Raw genomic sequence first — 20343 nt, 5'->3', positions numbered from 1 at the left:
CTACTTTGTGGCTTTTTGTTTTCTCTATTTTTTACCCCCAATACATCTAATATATCACTGCTTTCTTCTCACTTACTTGGAACTTTGCAGTGCACCACAGATATTTTTCTCTCTTCTCTACATCTAGAAAACAGTGTTGAATGTATCAGAACGAACATGCTGAACATAACGTTCATATAAACGTTCATATGTTTCTAACCAAACTCTTTTGTTTTTTTTTCACTCACCAAACTAATAAAGAAAAAAAATGAGTTCAAATAATTTGTGTGATGTAGGTAATTTTAAGATTGAAAGCATGTTAAATCTCACATAAATGAATAATACATGGAAATTTACATGTGGGTATTTGTGTGTGTGTTTGTATTTCTACACCTTGACAAAAAGTTTAGATATGTTGCTAATGACAAAACATCAACAAGCAATCAAACGAATGTGATGAGATAAGAGCTAGCCTGTTTCAGAGGTACCTTGAACCTCTCAGTGATGTAAGCTACAGAACAGATGTGCCTGGTTTGGGAATGTTCATCATTTGTGAATGGCATGTCATTTGGGAAATTATTGTCTCATGCAGTTTTGTGAGAATGATTGTATGCCTTGTTGCTATAGCAACAGCATGGTAATGGCTTGACATAGGTCTCTTGGTAAATCACTGAAAATGACTTCGTTTATCTTTCTATTTGCTATTTTGTTATCTTCCTATCTTAAAAACTGATTCTTTGGTTGTTTTTTTTTAAATCATCTGTACATGTAATAATCTTTCACCGTAAGATTAGGTCCACATTTAGGTTTTGCATTAATTACTGCTGACACTAACCAAATTTTCAATGTTTCATCCAGCAGATGGCAGAAGGATGTTTGCAGTAATTTGTAGTTTCTTTCTAAGTTAGCACATTTTAGTTTTTTCTTAGTAATCATTTGATTACATTCTCAGTTTTACAGTGATATCTTATTTTGTTGCAAACAATTCCAGTGGAGAATAATCATCAATTATGAGCTTGAGTTTGGCTCACAATTCAAACTAACAGCCATCTGCCAGCCACACAACAGGATCTTCCTTTTGCTCTTTACTTTTTTTTAACATTATTGCATAAAGCTGCATTTCTGGCAAATGCCACGTACACTTATGAGCAAGTTGCAGACTGCTTTGTTCTTTGAAATTACCGATTTTGGTTCTTCTTGCATTTTTCTCCATTTTGACAAAAGTTTTATATGTTCCTTCTTTTTTCTGTGAAGTATGTGAAAGTGAAGGCAGTTTAGGTATCATAAGAATGCCAATATTAGTACAGACTTCATCTTTGCCTGATTTTGTTTTTAGGCTTGGATATTGTATGATGGTAACAGAATTTTTCCTTTTCTGGATAAGCTGCCCCTTGTCAGTTCGACTGCTATTAGAATTTGAAATTCTTTACATTCTAATTCTTCAGTCATTTCTTTTTCTCATTCTCTGCTCTTTATTGTCATCTTTTTCACTTAGAACCTTTGCAAGCAGTTAAAAAAACTGGAATGTTGTGTTTTCTTACGTTTTTTTTTTTTTCCATCATGTGCGCTAATATTGTCAGGGGTCGAATGGCTGACAAAGTTTGGCCACGTTTGCTGCACGTTTACTTCTTCATTCCTTGCTTGCATAGTCAAGCCCTTTCCCACTGTTTCAGAGATTCACTGGTTATTTTGTACTTTCGTCATAGTTTTTTTTTTCTTTCTTTTTGTTCCAGTGGCATGCACCCTGCATAACTTTTGATATGCCATGCATCTAATGCCTCTAACACTATGTGAAGTGTGGGCCACATTAGTTTTGTGGCTCTCAATCACAATTGAATGTCTCTGTAGGAATCCTTCAAGGGGTACTGTAAAACACGATATTTTTCACGGCATGAAATTTTTGCGAGTTGCCTTTACCATTCAATGTGTATAGTGTAGACAAAAACTTTCATGTGCATTTTAATTTTGCGAATCTTGGCTCTCGCAGAATTCACCAAATTAAAATGCACGCAAACATTCCTCGTTTTACAGTGTTACATGTACGTGTCCAGAGAAAATGCTGCTTTGAGTCACAGCAGCAAAACTGGCGCAGCAGAATGATGAAACCTTGGGTTAAGGCTAAACAATATCAGCAAAAGTGAATAGTGATATAGGCTCCTACAATGTAGCTGAGTGAATAAATCATTTTACATGGTCATGGTTATTAGAGCTTTATGACACCAATGCCCGTATCTCAAGCTCCACAGATATTTTGTAAGCAAAAAGACCGCAAGTGTTTGTGTTCATGTCTTTCAAAGAAATGAATTCCAAATGGGGAAAAAATGTCAGGACATCTAGTCTTTGATTAGCTTTAGTGAAATGATATAGGAGCAGTACTAGATGGATCTCAAGAGAAACTGTAAATGGTTTGTAACATTTCATGCATGAAGCAAATTTAGAAGCTCTCTTCAAATAATGTTGTCATCGCATCACCAAAATATTTTTCTGTACAAACAGCCACTGAACACCATGTGCTTTCAACAGCCAAGTTGTATTCCTTTATAAAGTTGTTCTTATTTTGATTGCATTTGTGTAAATGCCTTCAGCCACGATTAATATCCTGTACAGAACAAAGTCTCAAGTGTTGCAATAGATACTGGTACCAGGCAAAGTGTGCTTAAAAGAAAAATAAGTGTTAAAGTTTCGCACATGCTGATTCATGATCATGGTACATCTTATCCAGGTGGTGATAAGCTACAAAACAAACTTTTCTGTGTGTACTTTAAAAATATTGCTGAGTCAGATGGTTACATTCATTAGGGAAGTGTGTTTTAAGCACATTCAGTCCATGAGCTGTGACATGCTTGCATAAAGTTCATTAGTTTAAATGTGAATGACATGTTTAATAGCATATTGCATCATGGGCTGCTATTCTGCATGTTTAATAGCAGTTTCAATTTCAATTTCAATTTCAATTTATGTTCATACTTCTCAATGAAGGAATGTACATCAAATATAATAAAAACATAGTGAATCATAATATCCGGCTTGGATGTACAGTAAATTAATGTAAGAATATAAAACATATAGTGGTCAATCATCGTACGTTTGGTTCTATGTATAACGCTAAAGAAATATGACTATATGGAATAGTTTGTAGTAGAGTTTGACTATTATTACTTTCTACGCTGGTCATTCTTGTATCAGACTACTTGATGTTTAATCATTACAGTCCTGGAGAAGGATGAAGTTTAAGGGACTCTTAGGTTAAATGTTGTTCTTGTTTTGTTTTTCTTCTGTATTATCCATTAATGTGATATTAAAGGACGTCCCATAGAAATATTTCATTGTGATGCGTCAAATTTAAACTACACTGCAGTGTGTATGTGTGTGTTTTAATCCAGCTCATTTAATGCAATGTCCAACTATGCTACTTTACCAAAAAAGATACACCCCCACAAAAAAAAAGATAGAAGATCAACGACCCAGTACTACATGTATGTCCTCCTAACCCCATTTTTTTTTTTTTCATATTCAGCCCCCCCAACAAAATGTAACTCTATACACTGGTTATCTACAATTCAATTTTTTGCAAGCCTGCAAGTTACACCGTACCTTTGTGGTATATTTCCTTCCAACTCTAGTAGTATTTTCAACTGATGCCTAAACTGTCGAAGTTTCTTTCTTCGTCGGTCTTCAGCGTATGCCATTGTCATGCTGAGAAGCAATCTGTCCTACAGTGTACATTTATCTGCCACCATGAAAGATCTCTGCAAGACTTTTTCCTGACACTTTCAGTGGGCACTCAAAGCTGCCTTGCAAAAACCTGTGACACAGATCTTTAGGTAGCAATGTATGGCTTGTGATTAAGTGCATTGATCTGGAGAGATGAATGTCTCGATGGGCAAATATATATATATATATATATATATATATATATATATATATATATATGTATTGAAAATTTTTATAATGTATGCTTCATCATCAGGTTTTAATAAAGCAAGACAACTTGAAAATATATTCAAAACTCTCAAATAAGCTAAGTTTGAGTGTGCAGAAAATATTGGCGTAATCTGTCATTTTCACAGAATTAGTAATAGTATGCAATTATGTTTTCAGCACCTAATCCTTTGAACTGTGTTTTGCAAGGATTCTACTGAATTGCCCAAAATCTTATTTTTTTGTTTATTTTTTTTTGTTCACCTACACATTTGGTATAACTTTATGCATATGTGTGGGAATTGCTCCATTTGCATCTCACATAACAGGCTAAATGAAGCACTGTGATGAAGGTTACTCTCAAATAGTTATTGAACTATTGATTTTTTTCTCTTCAATATTGTTTTGATCAGCTCTTGAAGTTACTGGGAGAACTAGTAAATGTATTTGTTTTCTCATATTGTTTTGATCAGCTCAGGGATGAGGATCATATATTCAATATTTGATATTTTTGCTGATGAGTGTATAGATGTTTGCCCAGTGGTGCTGGGAGGTAAAAGTGATGATTGAAATATGGTGAAGGCCAAGAGCATGCCATCATAGTGCAGCTGCAGAATCTTGGTTCCTAAACTGTGTTTGTGCAGAGTTGACTGAATGCTCGCAAGCAAAGATTGCATTGTGGGTTGAAACATACGAGGTGAATGATGCTTGCATACTTTACTTGGATGGGAGGCTAGTCTACTGTGGGCTCACCACTCCACAGCTTGCAATTATTCGGTACAATGTTCCCTTATACTGTAAATCACTGTATGTCTGAAAGCAGAGTCCATTCATGGAATACCCTTCTCGCTCAGGTCTGAAGGACTGTGAGTCGAAAGTTACAAGTGATAGTGACTCTGGTGAAAAGTACAGGGAGCAGTTCGGTAGCAATTGGCACCATTAAGTCAGTACGATCAATTGTCATTTGTGAAAAGAATAACACCGTGTCCTGACCTAAACTGAGTATTGCATTACCAACAGAATATCATGGTCCACTTATGCTAAGACATGACTTTAAAGACTATGGAAGATATTTTATACCTCATATTAAACCCCAAGTAATTCTTTTTCATTCCACGCCCCCTCCTTTGACAACTTTTGTCAGACTGTCCAAACAGTATCACTTTATACTAATAACAGAGTAGTTATTACCTTTCGGTATATCCAAGCCAGCATTGAAGCAAATGCTCTTTACCAGGTTTCATATTATGCCATGGGTTAGCCGGTACATGTAATTCTAATCGTTGTAGTGGAACCTTTTCTCTGTACCTAAAATGTAAACAGAGACATCAAACTGGTCGTAAAAAGAACTGAACCATGTGGTTCATTTCATGACCAAAGATTTTCATGTTGTCCTACTTCTTTTGTTCTCGCCTTGTTCTCTGAGAAATACAAATAGAAACTGTCAGAATTTTCTAATGATGCTATAAAAACCCCTCACCAAAATCTATAAAGTGATGGCCTAAACTACAAGTTTCAGACTATAGCTTCTACATTGTGGATGTAGTTTAAACCATACTTTTGAAATAACACGCTTTTCACCTCTCACAACTTTCTCTCATTACTGGTTAATGTAAAAGGGGAGTTAAAGGTTAATATCTGCTTTGTAACAGTGTTTTTATTCAACACAGCATGAGAAAACAGCTGGGGATTAGTTGATCTTTTTGTCTCATACCATGCAGATATCTGTGATGTATCTGTGTCATATTCGAGCTTAAACACTATTTTATGCTGACATACAATATGTAAAAAGAAAAGAGTTGTGTAAAGATCATCTGACATCATAGGCTGAGCGTGCACACTTTGAGCATGAAAGTCTCCTGGATCAGGAACTTGACATTTTGAAAGCTATTTCTCAGATCTGTTAGGCATTCAGATTGTGTTGATTGTTAGAGCACCAACAGACAAAATTTCATGCACCACATGCAGTGTTTTGTAGATCTCATGTATCACCATTCAAGCAGTATCTGTCCATATCATGTTCGTCCCAAATCCAGGAAAAAGCGAAAGCAGGTGGAGCACGCCATCCCACTGCCGAGCCAGAAGAAGGAACATGAGCTGCACCGCTACTACCACGGGAAGGTGCACCGGAACGGCCTCGGGGGAAATCCCTTGCACTTCCACATTGCAGCCACCATCAACCCCAACACAGGTAGGCCCAGTGTCTGTGCACTGTGTTATGAGCTACAAAACGTATGAGAATAGTTGAGGATGAGCCATTACATTGTCACTACCCGGTATGTGTCTGTAAGCCAGTTTGTAGTTCTACTTTGCACATGAGCAGAAAAAGGTCATTCGTACCAAAATGATTGATGGTTTTTAAATTCATGGAGATAAGCATCTGTCATATAATGATTATTCATGAAATCCTTGTAAATGATACTTGCCATTACATCCACCTGACAGCAAACCTGGTATTTACGAATATAAACATGTTTGAATGTATTCAATACAAAACAAAGAAATGGATGCTTCCCCTGAGGGTTGTTTGATGGACCATTCTGGTCACGTGGTCTCGCTATGCAAGATCATTTTAAGTTTAACACAAATTCCATAAATTGTTACGCCAGACAAACTTACTGGTACGCATTATGTTGCTTTGAATATGAACGAAGTGCCTAACCAACTGAGAAAAGAGAAAGGTCATTTGTACCAATGTGCACATGAGCTAATTACGAACTGGCTTATTGCTGGAGTGCTTGAAGGAAATCCCCTTTGAAACCCAGAGGGAGAATGGCGCCCTCACTGGTGATGTTCCCATCCATGGTCCACAAACCACTCTCAGCAACCCGTACTGAGTAGTCTCATAAAACGCACACATTGCACACACACAAAGACATATGCACATCTATTGTAACATCTGACTTTTTTATCATTGAAGGTCAAAGGTATGAGAGTGTGGGTTGTTTATGAGAACACAGGTCCCAATGCCCAGATCTGTTGTTAAGCCAGTGCATACAAATATTTATTCCAAAGGTTCCTATTCCGAAAGTTTGTTATTCTGAACGTTCATTATTCAGAAGGTTTTGATATGAAAATGAAATAAGGTTTGCTTTTCCAAAGGTTTGTTCATCCAAAAATGGTATGAGGTTTGGTATTCCAAAGGCTTGATCACCCAAAAATGAAATAGTTCATAGTTACAAAGGTACAATTGGTATGTATCTTCTTTTCATTTTTGGATTAACGAACATTATTTCATTTTCAGATTAACAAACCTTCAAAATAACAGACCTTACTTAATTTTTCCTGTATCTTTTATGTGCAGTTTATAAACCGAATAACTCTCCATGAATTATTTTGATTCTTTCTTTGTTGTGACGATTTGTGTGTAAGATGACACTCAAACTTGGTAAAAATGCAATTTGTCATTGTTGTCTTAAAAGTTCATGTGCTCAGTCATGCATATCATTTGTCAACATATTCAGGTACCAATGGAAAGAGGAAGAGTTTCTCTTTCCTCACAACCAACATTGAGCTCTCCATAGCTGACAGTTATGAAATAGTAGCCCTCCAAAGTTGGATAACCTTTTTTTTTAAAATGTATATGCACTGTATATCACTGATCTCTATGTAAGTACACACACAGCAGAAGGATCTCAAGTGGAGTCGTCCATTACCAATGAGCGCATGCTTTAATGTATGTATTCGCTGTTGTACCCCAGTGGGCAGTGAATGAATCAGGCCATCCAATCCCCATGCTACCAAGTCTTTAAGGAAAATTGCTTCTTGATAAGTTGATCTTGAAATAAAGTTGAAATAAAGCCAATTTTTTTTTTTGTTATTGTTAGCTGGCAGTTGTAGAGAAATCACAAAGGCACACCAGAGCCCTGTTTTATGAAGAGTTAAAATAGATGATAACTTGATTTCAACTCTATGTCTATGGCAGCCTATGTGGTAAGGAAATTTATATCGATTGTATCTTTTGATAAAACGGAGCCCTGGTGAGAAACATGTGATAGTGGTTAGCATGAATGATGTTATTCCTCTGTAGTTTTGCTTATTGTTGTTTTTATATCTCATGATACATATGTAGTATTCAGTGGCCCTACTAAAAGAAATGCATTAATGCTTATTTGTCGAATGAAATGTGTGAATTCTATCTCCAAGCTTTACTCTTTTTTTGGCATTGTATCAATATCCTTAATTCAGATTCTATGGTATCATTTGAAATGCGAAGATTCTCACTAGGCCTGTGGATCAGTAGCTGTAACCCTACTCTAAGGAAAGAATGATTCCTTTCCTACGTGCTGTTACAGCACCACTAGAAATAAACTCAGAGAGCGTAATCATTATAGTTCTTGAAAGTGAGGTTAAAAAGTCAAGACTAAGCTTGTATTACAGGTTGTACTGGAGCTTAATTGTGTGCTTTCCCATTTAGGAAATGGGTCTAAATCTATGCTAATTGATACCCTGTATCATCTCTTCTCACATTCACTGGGAAGCCAGCTGATGCGCATCATTGCTGGCATAGTGGCAAACTTTATGTCCTTGTTTGTAAGAGAGAGAAAAAGGGGATTAGATAAGGCAATAATGATGACTTGCATGTATGAAGCACATCAGATTAAGTTTTCAGATCAGAGTTTTATACTGAATTAACAATTATTGTCATAAAGTGAGGTCTAACAATGCATAATTTGAATATTAATGTTAACAGTGACCTGTTCTTCAGGAATACTGCAGGTGTTCAAAGTATACTGTCTCTCTTGCCTTTGTAAACCATAGCTGGAATTCAGCAATACAAGTAGAAACAATTCCCACTAACCATGAAATCAAAATCTTAACTCCTTATGGGCATAGGCCATGAATGAGCAAAATGATGAGTTAATGACTTTGCCGCATGTATTCATTCATGTGACAAATGTTAATACAAGCCCTCCCCCCCCCCAAAAAAAAAAGTCAAACTGTCCAGTAGTATAATCTGAGGAAATATCTCTCCCGCAGCTACACTTTATATGTTTTAGCTCACATTTAGGGCACACGAAAATTAATGCAGCTTGAACATTATGATACTACCCAGTCTGAATGTTGTTATACTTGCCCATGGCATTTTCTACCTTTGACATCAAAACATCTGATTACTTCTGTCATTTTTACCTCTGACAGTTTGACATCGGATTTAGTTACCTGTATGATTTTTGCTGCTTGCATTTGTAAACCGCATTAATGAAAAGGAAAAATAAATGTTGTTTAGTAATCGGTGCATAGCTGTTTGCACCTCCTGTGTGCTAATGGCTATCAAAGCCAGAAGGGAGGCATCGCTTCCATCTAGTTGTACCTTTGTCATCATGTAGTCACTCTTTTGACTGTTGTTATTCCTGCAGGAAGCACAGTTTTGGGAAAAGGTAAAATTGATTCTTAACAATGTATGCCTATACACTTTCTTTTCTGGCATGTTTATGTATAGTATTGTCTACTAACTTTGATACCCCCGTTGACTCTAGCATGAAGACTCACATTGTATTTTGATGTAAGGAAATGTCTTCCCCGGTACTGGATTATGAATCACACAGCAGGGCTGCTGTGTGAAAAGCAACTACAGGGATATACATTGTACTGTCCTCATGAAGATTTAATTCTATTTATGGGCACAAAGATAAGATCTGCAACTATATCTTCATCATGAAATTTGAGTTTTATTTATGCAAACAGAGATGAGTTTTATTGATGAACATAATGAGGGAGGAGTAGTATATTATCGTCTGTAGCATCTTTACATTTTGTTCCGTCTGAAAGCTTAGTTTAATTTTCAGTCATTCCTTGATCACCTTTAATATACCAACAAGTACATTATCACTGATACATTAGGAACTTTTCAATAATACTGTCAGTTTTCAGTGATGTGGAGTTCACAATGAATTAGCTTTATCATTCTTTTTTTTTTTCTGTGTAGTTATATGAGAATGTGCAAAAGCTCATGGAAAATCCCCATCCATCATTAGAGTCAAGTTACTATAATGTTGATTTTTATTGAGCTGTATGATTAAGACTTCATTGCAGCCTCTAGTTTGTGAAAGGAGACATATCTGTACTTGATTGACTGACTGACACACACTGTCCATGCTATTACATAACAATAGATGACATAGCCGGAGAGTGTTTAGTGATACGTGTCACATGACCAAATGAGGACGCACGTCAATATGAGATAATCCCTCTGTGCAATGAAAGAAGGGAAAACGATCCAGCGGGAATTACAGTGGACTAAGGAGGCCGTCACCTGACACTTTTCACGTCTTTCCTGCAAGAAGATAGTCTTGGCAATAAGAGAGAGAGAGAGAGGAGGGGGGGGGGGGGGGGGGTTATGTGGCATGTGACTTAATGAGGCTTAGATTCGTAATCTGTGCCCGGCTATGTGAGGTTCGTTCTCTCGTGACCTGATTGGTAAATGATACGGATGAGTAGCTTTGGGAGTGCCCCTGTCAAAGTTGACTGAAAGAATGAGTTAAAGGGAGAGAGTTACATTCTGACAGAATAGGGGCTCAAATAGGGACATTCACACGGGGCAGTCACTAAAGGAGACAGCAGCTAAAATCACATTACGTTGAAAATTAATGAGCCAGTTGCACCCGTGTGTGCATTGCGGTAGCAGAAATACAGAAGTGTTGTGGCATCACATCACAGATTAATGACATCACACTTTTTTCACACTGCTGTGTGAATACAGAGGTCAAACATTGAGATCATTTTAATGTTGCGATATATCCCAGCAATAAAGGACCTAATATGGGGAAGGCTAGTCTATATTTCAGTCTGACTGAGAAATTATTGGTATGTAGTTCCTGTGGACATGATTTCTTACAGTTAAGTACAGGAGTATTCCAGTAAGAGATCAGGGAAAAAAGGAACTAATGTTTGGTATACAGTGTACATATACCCCCCTCCCCCCCCCCCAAAAAAAAAAAATAAATAAATAAATAAATAAATAAAAAAAAATAAATAAAAAAAAAATCATAGCATTTACATAAATTGATGTCGGTATAGTTTTACCTTATTGCTTTAATATACACTTTTGATTGGTAAATGAGTCTCTATTTTTATTGTGTATATGAAGATATTTTGACTAATAGAACACACATAAATATAGATATGATCCAACAATGTACCCTCATAGATAAAAATATGGAGAGTGAATACGATTTAGACAAAGAAATCTTGGAATATTCAGCATTGTTCAAGTTGATAATATCAATACAAGTACATTGCACCTCATAGAAAGAAAGAATATAACCTACAAATACATTTGCTGAAGCAGTATTAAGCAGTGTACAGTGTACAGTTTATCTACTGTACTTTGTGTATGTTTGTGTGAGAGAGTACATTTGAAGTTGTATAGCAATAGGGCAGCTCCTTAATGCCACACAGAGTAGCATGCAAACTTAGGCAATACACAGTGTGCATCCTTTGATTGTACCATTGTATTGCAAACTTTCTAACATTGACTTTTTCTGATCTCATTCAATGTCAGTTCTGCTTGTAAAGTAAACATGTTTTGATGTGCAAGCTATGAACATCATACTGTGCTTGAGGGTTGGTGCATGATTGTAAGTGAGAAGAGATAATGATGTGGGGGGGGGGGGGGGTGGATGTGGTGTTCTTTGGACTTGCCTAGCATGTTATTCCACATTTCTTGAATTCACTGATGAGCACTGTGTGTCCTTGCAGGAAACCAGATAAACAAGATATGTTGTTGTGGAATTTTCACTTGCTTGAGTGTACCATAATGCTCTATAAGGAAATTGTTACAGTGAAACTCTGTCACAACCCTCCCTTTCTTCTTCTGATCCTTCCATTGCTCTCTGTAAAGGATGTCTGCTGCCCTCAAGTGTTGTCATTCCTGTGTACTTTATTTTAAAGTTGTCTTGACTGCATCATGTGTTCCAGTAATATATGGAGACAATAACATTGGCCTGCACATGGGTTACTTAATAGAATATGGCTTGTTGTGACAATCTGTGTGAAAGTTGATTACAAGTTTCTGAGACCAGCTTTGAAGATAGCAAAATATTTACTTTGATTGTTATAATAAATGGTGCCTGAATAATGAATAAATGCTAGCAAATAAATTCAAAGTTGAACTGTCAAAAGGATATTATTGTATATTTGCACCATTGCAAAAACATCCTAGCAAGTAGTTTCAAGTCCTATGTACTCAAACATATTTGGTTTCAACACTCATCATGGGCTCAAATATGCTGTTGCAATTATTTCCTGCTATTAATGGTCCAGAGCCTCATTTCATAAACGATGTTAAGATAGCAACTCTTGCTGGAATAGCAACTTCTCAAAGCAACAATCAACCAGGAAGTTGGATTCTTGTCATTACCATGACAATTGCCATTCCAGCAAGAGTTGCTATCATATCAACTTTTTATGAAATGGGGCTCAGATGTGCCAACTGAAAAGCACATAATGATGTTAAAAATAGCATCAGTTAAACACAGAGGCAAATATATGACCTTTCCCATTTTGACCTTTGACCTGTCTACCCAGACATTCCACTTCTGCCTGCCATTGGCACCATGACCAAGGGCAACGCACCAAATTTTGTGGTCAACTGGCTAAACAACAAGGAGCTCCAATTTACGCTGGCGGCCGAGACACTCCTGCAGACGGGGAAAGAGACCAGGCCACATGATTTCACCCTAGGAGGCCCACCGGACGAAGAGCAGGGAGTGACCGCAGAGGACAGCCGCACATCTGACCAGGAGGCCCAGTCAGATGAAGGTACAGCATCGCACAGCCGTTCGATGGGTCCAGATGGCAAAATGTCACACAATAAATGCATCGGGAATTAATCTATCTTTTGTAGGGGTATAGGGGTTTCAGAGATGAGACCCTTATTACACTGCAGTGCACAAAGCAAACTTATTCCTAGCGTACAGATCTTTTTCATCAAATTTTGATGAAGTCCAGATGCACTCAAGTTCTCCCAAATTCCCAGCCAAAATCTGCTTCTTTTAATAAAGTCCTGGCATATAAGAGGAATGCCCAACATACATGAATATATGCATATTGTATAAGAAGCTTTATGGTAATGAATTGCAAGGCATATGTAGCATCTAACCAGTTAATGGTTAGTACATAGCATAATGATAAGTATGATCACATTATCACATGCTCAAAATCTGGACATGTTTGCATTCCCTTAAAACTACCTCATATATTGCATTTTTTGCAGATGACATTCCAACTGTGAAGATCAATGCAGACTCATCAAATCAAGGTATTTTCACCTACCAGTTGTATTCAATACTAATCATTTCATCTGGATCAGGCATTTTTTTTTTTTAAATTTAATGAAGACAGCTCTGGAATCTTATTCATGGAGTTACATATCAGTTTATTTTTTTATGACTTTAATGAGATAGTTTTCACTGAAAATAAAAAACAACAAAGAGTAGGGAGATGGGCAGGGGTTGATTGCTGCATTAAATGGCAACTCTTCAAGTAGACATGACAGTGTTTAATCTGTGAAGTAATGTGAAATACAGTCACATAATCAAGCAAACCTCTTGACTAGAATGGAAACAGAAGATGCTATGAAACAGTCAAAGCAAGTAGAAGGGAATCTGATATATGCTATCCTAACTTTCAGCCAATCACAACGTCACAAGGGATATGTTGAAACCGACTTCGGAAGACAACAACTCCTGAAACATTGTTGTTTTTTTTTATGTAGGGAAGTTTCACATGTTGACTGTACAAGGTGTGAATAATACCAGTTAGCATCATCGTCATTCTCAATTGTCTCGTACTTCCATGGGTCTATCTCAAGGATCTGTACAGGAGTACAATGGTCCTGTTACGTATGTTCAAATGCCACAGATATTGCATATTTTCCTTGACCTATGCTCGGGTTGATTTCTGTTCTTAATATGAAGATCAAATTATCTAACAATCATTATTGCTTTTCTGCATTTTTTGTAACAAACTACCATCAGGATCACAATCTTTTAAAAATTTACAGTTTTATTGCAAGTAGAGAGAGAGGAGTGCTGTCAAAATTAAATATATGTAGATGTTGTATGTGAAATATCTAAGCTTAGGCTTTCATTTCTTTCCTCAGACTTCACCAAAGATGCCAACATTGACAGCCCAAGCATCCAGACACCATCCCGTCCTGACAACCTGAACACCAGTCCTTTTTCACCAAACAGCAGCCCGGTTCCCACACTGACAAGGGGCGGGGTGCAGGCCCAGAGGACTGTGGAGAAAAAGTTCCAGGAACTGATCAAAGAATGGCACTGCAATGCCGACATGCTTTACAGCATCCACCCCATCGACGGTTCCTTCCTGCTGTGGTTGGTGGACTGGATGGATGAACACATCCCCGGTGTCCACCGGCAACCTCAGGTCAGCTTCTCTTGCCGCATCCCCCATGCCTTCCCAACGTTTGATGCCACCACCCTGTGCAACAACCTTGTCCTGTACCGTAGCAATCTCACCATGGATCCTAGGGCAAGTCGGCGCCTGCTGGATCCCATGTCACCGGTAGAGGCACCAGGGATGACCCCCAGCTACAGCTTTGCCAAATATCTGAGCCAGGTGCCATCGGGAGTGGACATCTTTGCCTTCACCCCGAAGGTGTCCATGCTGTCCAAGCACACCAATGGATCCTTGAACCAGTGGGAGATCAGCTTCCAGGAGGGCTCCAAGTTCCAGACTGTGCTCAATGTGAATCACATGGGACGTGCATGCGGCCATCGCTTCAGCCTGAATCACCTGGCCTGCCATCCAATCTTGCCCCTCCTCCTCACAACCTCACACCACAACATCCCAAAGGTGGAGGTGGACTTTGATGTGGCGACAAGCCGCAGCAGAAGGACTTCCATGATATCACGGCGCGCCTCCATCGTGAAGCGTGCCAGCATGGCCATGGAGGCAGGAACCTCGTCACTGCCACAGGGACCCGGTGCAATCAACCTCTTTGGCAAGAATGTGCTGTCAGAGAGTGAGCACAGCCGGCTGATGACACTGTACAACTCAACTGTCGAGGGCTCGACTCAGGACTTTAATGAGAAGGATGAAATCATCTTACCAGATGAGCTCATGGAGCAGGTGAATGCCGAGCTGAACTGGCCAGACATGAGTGCCCCGACAGGCCTCTGCAGCGAGCTCATCCTGTGGAGGGTCTTCAACGTGGGCCCCCTCGGCAAAGGGGGCGGAGTCATGGAGCTGGCACGCATCAACTCACCGTTTGTCTCCGCCTTCTCCCACATCGCCTGGATGCCGAGTCTGCTTCCGAGCTCATGCCTTGGCCCCATCTCCAACTCACCCAGTGCGTGCTTCATTGCCTCGGATGGCTACAGCCTGAGAGTCTTTCAGGCTGTCATCGATGCCAGGTCTCTCCTCAATGAGATCACGCCCAGCAGCAACCAGCTGGAGGTTGGTCTAGATGGATATATTTTCTCTGCTGTTATCATGTCTACAGTACTGATTTAACCAGACCAGTAAAAATTGTTAGGGGTGTATTGAATATGTCCAGTTAAGTGAAGTGTGAATGATACACTGGTTACTAGTCAGAATATGAATCCTTGTTCAGTGCATGATATCAATGTAAAGTGTTTGTGAATGCATATTTGCCAGTTTGAGAGTTTTGGACTTCTGTCATACAGAAAATGAAGTGTTATCATAAGGAAGTGGTCAGCATTATGTATTATGAGATCATGAATCACAACTTTTTTTTTTTTCACTAATCAGAAAGTAGCCTGGGTAAATTCCCTTCTGTAATTCAGAGGCCATAAATGGTGTAAATACAAGCCTCACATTAAGATAGGTACAGTGTACCAGGTAGCCAGTAGTGATCTTTTGTGTGCAATATTCACCTGTAGTGTCAGCAGAAGTATCATGATTTGTGCATGTGAGTAGCTCAAAGGCCAATGCTCAATTAAAACCACATTTGTTACGTGCAAATACATTTGCCCCATCCTCCATGACAGCTTTGAATCTCATGTCACCATTTCTTTGTGTGGTTTTTAGGGCTACTTGAGCAGTAGCTCGCCAGTCACAGCATTCCTCCTGCAGAACGCCAACGGAGAGGAAGAGGCAAAAGGTCAGAGGTCACCTCAGGTCATCAGCCTCCAGTCCACTTCTCGACCTGGGTGCGTGATCGAGTTGGACCCACTGACCAATGCCAAACAGGTAATGAATAATTGCTTGCACTAAAGAGAACTCTCACTTTGAATAAAACTCTCCCTGTGGACATTTCTTGTCCACTGGAGGAGCATGCCATGTACACACACACACACACACACACACACCCCACCACCACCACCACCAGCAACAACAACAAAAACAACAACAGCAACATATTGTCATGGAAGGTTTAAAGTCCACATCAAAAGCAGTGCTGTATACGGCATGTATTTAGGAAGTCTAATTTTTGACAATTTTGTGAATTGTTAAATTTGCAATTGATCATGGAGTACAGCCGTTATCACATACCTTGTTCATGTATTTTATGTCGGGATCAGAATTTCTATTTTTGCATTTTCTTATATTTTCGAATGGCACCTGACTCGCAAAATTCATCACAATAAACACCCTGCGAAATATGTTGCGTATATGGTAAGCAGGACCTATTACTCTTTCTTGTTTTCATCCTTGTGCACACAAGCAGAAACATTTTTTTAACTGAAAGATATATCGTCGCTGGGGTGATAAGACCTTGTATCTGCAATTTTGGTGAAAATGAGTTTTTTGGATTAATGGTCAAATAATGGGTTAAGTGATGTCCTGTCCAAATCCCAACTGTCTTACTCCAAAAATGAAGCCACCACGGCATGTCAAAGGAAAGGCTATCCCATTCGCCACAGTGCCTTGGCCGCCATGTTTTTTGGCTCTCCTGAACATTTGACATTTTGTAGATACGATGTCTTATCGCCCCAGCGACGATATATATATATATATATATATATATATCTGGAGCAGTCAGAGATAGCACTTTAACAAAGATAAGGGCGGAATGTGTATGTTGCAAATCAGTTTCAATGAAAATGGATGTAACGTTAACAACCAAGAATTAATAATATTTTTGTTTCTGTTCTCTCTTTCAGAACTGGAAAAATGTTCAGCTGATGCACGTATACCAGCAGCAGTTTATCTCCGGGCCAGACGGTAAGGTCAAGCATTCCAGATCCAGTCACAGGATGGGCAGCACGAGCTCATCTCCTCTCCACACCAATCTCTTCGAGGAGCGCTTCTTCCTCGTCGTGGTCGAACGCAAGTCCGGCGGGGAGTCTGTGGTGCACATGTGGTACATCCGCCTCGAGAGGGAGCTGTCCAAAGGAGGCAGTGGTAAGTTCTGGCCAGAAGTTTCATCCTTTCAAATATGTCCTATTCATATAATGGCCGGTCTACTCTATGGTCTTTTCACAATGGAATGGCAGACAATAAAAAGTTTTCCTCCATTTTTTTGTTTCGATCTTTTATGTTATTGTACTTGATCACTCTGCAATTTCTCTTTTGCTGAGCTGTAATGGCAAGACTCTTTTGAATGCAGTATTGTTGCACACTGGAAGAACCAGTTTGTATCGCAGATGTATATAGATGGGCCACGTGGTCATTGTAAAACCAGACATATTTGCATGCATTTTAATTTTGCAAATTTCGCTAGAGCCAAGATTCATGAAATCAATATGCACGCAAAGTTTCCTGTCTACATACACTATTTGCATTGAATGCCAGGTGCAATTCGGGAAATTTATGTTGTGAAAAAGGCCATCTACTCCAATTCACAAAAATTTCAGGCCATGAAAATATTTTGCTTTACAGTATACCGTATGATTTCATCAAAATTTGACAGGAATCATCAAGTTAAACTTAGTTTGTAATACTTCATGAAAAGTGTGTTGCATCCTAGCTGTGGGTGTGTATGTGTACTTCAGAAACCCATGATTCAAACTGTAAAGCCTTCTTTGTTTATATGTCTACATAATGTACTCCACAAGTCGCTTTGCTGTTGCACCTCATACAGCTTGTATGCATATCACTGAAGACGGCAACTGAGTTCTTCAACTGTTTACGTTTCTTTCATTTCAGTTCAGTGTGATGGCCTGGTTTCTGACGAGGAGTCAGACTTGGAAGATGATATTCCCGACGATTCTTCCAGTAACCTGTCGGAGGGAAGCGCATCAGCACAGTATGACTCCAAGAAGAACACAGAGAGGGTGTCCAGCAAGATCAAGACATTCTCGCACAAGGTTTGCAGCCAGAAGTTGACCCTTCCGTCCGGAGTGGAGGTGATCAGTGCCACACCAGCAGCTGGACATCTCAGCTCGTCCAGCATCTACCCAGCATGTGTAGCCCCATACTTGTTCACGACAGCGTGCTCTGATGGCAAGCTGCGCTTCTGGATGTGTAACATGTCACCACGGGATGGCTCTCAGGCCAGTTTTGATGAGGAGGAAGAACTGCATCAAGACGTTGATCCGTCCCAGCAGGATAGCTTCACACGGGCCTCCTACAAGTGGGAGGAGTGGAAACTTGTGGTACAGTCTGAACCTGACAGCGCCCTCTCTGTTGGTGGGCTTCCTGTCGCACTCAGCTGTGCGTACAATGGCCGCATTGCATGCATCTACAGGATGACTGCTCCAAGGAGTATGCTAGATCCGGAACCGGTCTCACTCAAACTAGGAATCTATGAGTGCGAGTCAACAGGTGGGTCGGAGTGGACGATTGAAGAGGTGATTGACCTCGGGGTCCTTGACCTCAAGGCATGGATGCACCAAGGAGATGATGAGGTCCTAGAGTCAGATGTCGTCAGTTATAAGACAATGAAGCGCAGCTCAAAGGTGAATGACTTCCTCAACATCTCTGGCTCCCCAAGCTCGAGCTGTGGAAGCCCTCCATCCCCAGAGAGCCTGCCGGCTGCAGTGGCACAACGCAAGCGCAGCATCCACAGAGGGAGGCAGTCACACTCTGATGACTGGTCACTGCCTGTACAACTCTCATGGGTCTCCAAAGAGGATGGGACACACATCCTGACAGTTGGCATGGGATCAAAGGTGGTGGTATTTGCCCCAGTCTCAACAGAACTTTTTGAAGCTGGCTCAGATGGGATTCCAGAGGACAGGATAATGCCTCCAACGGGACTGCAGAGGGGTGCAACCATGGGGGAGACCACAGGTGCCAAGTGGATGCCCCTCAGAACTGTCAAATTGACATCTGTTGATGGCATAGCACCCCATTCCAAGATGTTGTCCTGGGTCAGGGCTGGAATCCTTGTGATTGGACTTCAGAATGAGATGCAGGTTTACTGCCAGTGGAGAGAAGAAAACTGGAGATCACGGAGACGCAAGTACAGGAGACCTGTTCCTAGTGTGGCAGAGACGGTAGTCTCTCAGAAGAGTGTCAGCTCAAGTCTATCAGTCAACCTTCAGACTGTCCCAATGTCAAGAACTGATCGAGAAAAGTCTTACAATGACATGAGCGAGCTCCTCCGAGGGTCTGGGATGATGTCATCAAACCAGGAGCAGGAGGATGACAGGGATGATGTCACACAGGACTTTGGACTCTTTGAGATCTCATACTCTGCCTGCCCTGTTCTTCCACAATATCATCCCAAACAGCTAATGGGCCTCATGAGCAGCGGCAAGATACGACGTGTCAAGGCCATTCTAGTTCATCTGGTGAACTGCATTGCTGGGGAGGAGGCGGTGAAAAGATCTCTTCTAGCGGGAGTGTCCAAGCAGGGGGACAAGATAGTGGATGATGAGGAAGAGCAATTTCGCCGCAGCCTCAAAACACTCTCTGTCGCTCACAGCCCAGTGGAGCCCTCAGTCTTGGACGACAGTGGCCCAAAGTTGGATTACATAGAACTGGTCTCAGTTCCACCCCTACCCCTCTATCATCTGACATCAGCTGACACACCAGTCACTGTGGCCACCGCGCCCACTGTCACCAGAGCCAGCCGTACAATGAGCATCCTGGGGCCTCCCGATGAGCTTGAGATGGTGGACACGCAGGACTACTCACAGCTCTTCTCGACCAGTGCCGATGGCTTCCCCTCGTCACTGGAACCCAGTGGTGAACTCAGGTCGCCTCAGGATGGGGCTGCGTCTGTCTCCAGCAAGTTGAAGGACCCTGCGTACTTCACTGTTGGTCAGGCACAGCTGCTGACCAACTACCTGACTCACATGCACCTTCCTGGCTTGTCCTCTCTTGACCAGATGCACCTACTAGCTCTGGCAGACACCATTGCCTCCACCAAGACAGAGATCACCTCTCACAGTGGAGGCAGTGCAGGTCAGTTTACATAGCTATCCCTCCCTGCTCGCCAGCTTTGGTAGCAATGATTGAAAAAAACAACAACAACTTTCCTTGTTTTTCATTCTCTGACACCACACATCATCTGTCCTCCAATTTATACTAGTGAAAATCTAATGGAGATTTTGGCAAAAGGAA

At 40.3% G+C, this 20343-nt stretch overlaps 1 protein-coding gene across 1 annotated transcript in view; it reads left to right on the top strand.

Moving 5' to 3' along the window:
• The window catches only part of LOC139736041 (dmX-like protein 2), a 134570-nt gene that overhangs the window by 82167 nt on the left and 32060 nt on the right, over nucleotides 1–20343 (top strand). The window contains exons 9-15 of the mRNA XM_071646786.1: nucleotides 5937–6091; nucleotides 12430–12663; nucleotides 13118–13162; nucleotides 14006–15324; nucleotides 15919–16080; nucleotides 16995–17235; nucleotides 17980–20184. Of these exons, the coding sequence (XP_071502887.1) occupies nucleotides 5937–6091; nucleotides 12430–12663; nucleotides 13118–13162; nucleotides 14006–15324; nucleotides 15919–16080; nucleotides 16995–17235; nucleotides 17980–20184 (4361 nt within the window). The remainder of the gene's footprint in view (nucleotides 1–5936; nucleotides 6092–12429; nucleotides 12664–13117; nucleotides 13163–14005; nucleotides 15325–15918; nucleotides 16081–16994; nucleotides 17236–17979; nucleotides 20185–20343) is intronic.

Source organism: Diadema antillarum, unplaced genomic scaffold, assembly GCF_040938485.1.
Source record: "Diadema antillarum isolate AM-2024a unplaced genomic scaffold, OU_Dant_1.0 seq00000620_RagTag, whole genome shotgun sequence".
NCBI classification, from domain to species: domain Eukaryota; kingdom Metazoa; phylum Echinodermata; class Echinoidea; order Diadematoida; family Diadematidae; genus Diadema; species Diadema antillarum.
The sequence above is the reverse complement of the archived record's forward strand: the minus strand, read 5'-3'. Positions and strand labels throughout refer to the sequence as shown.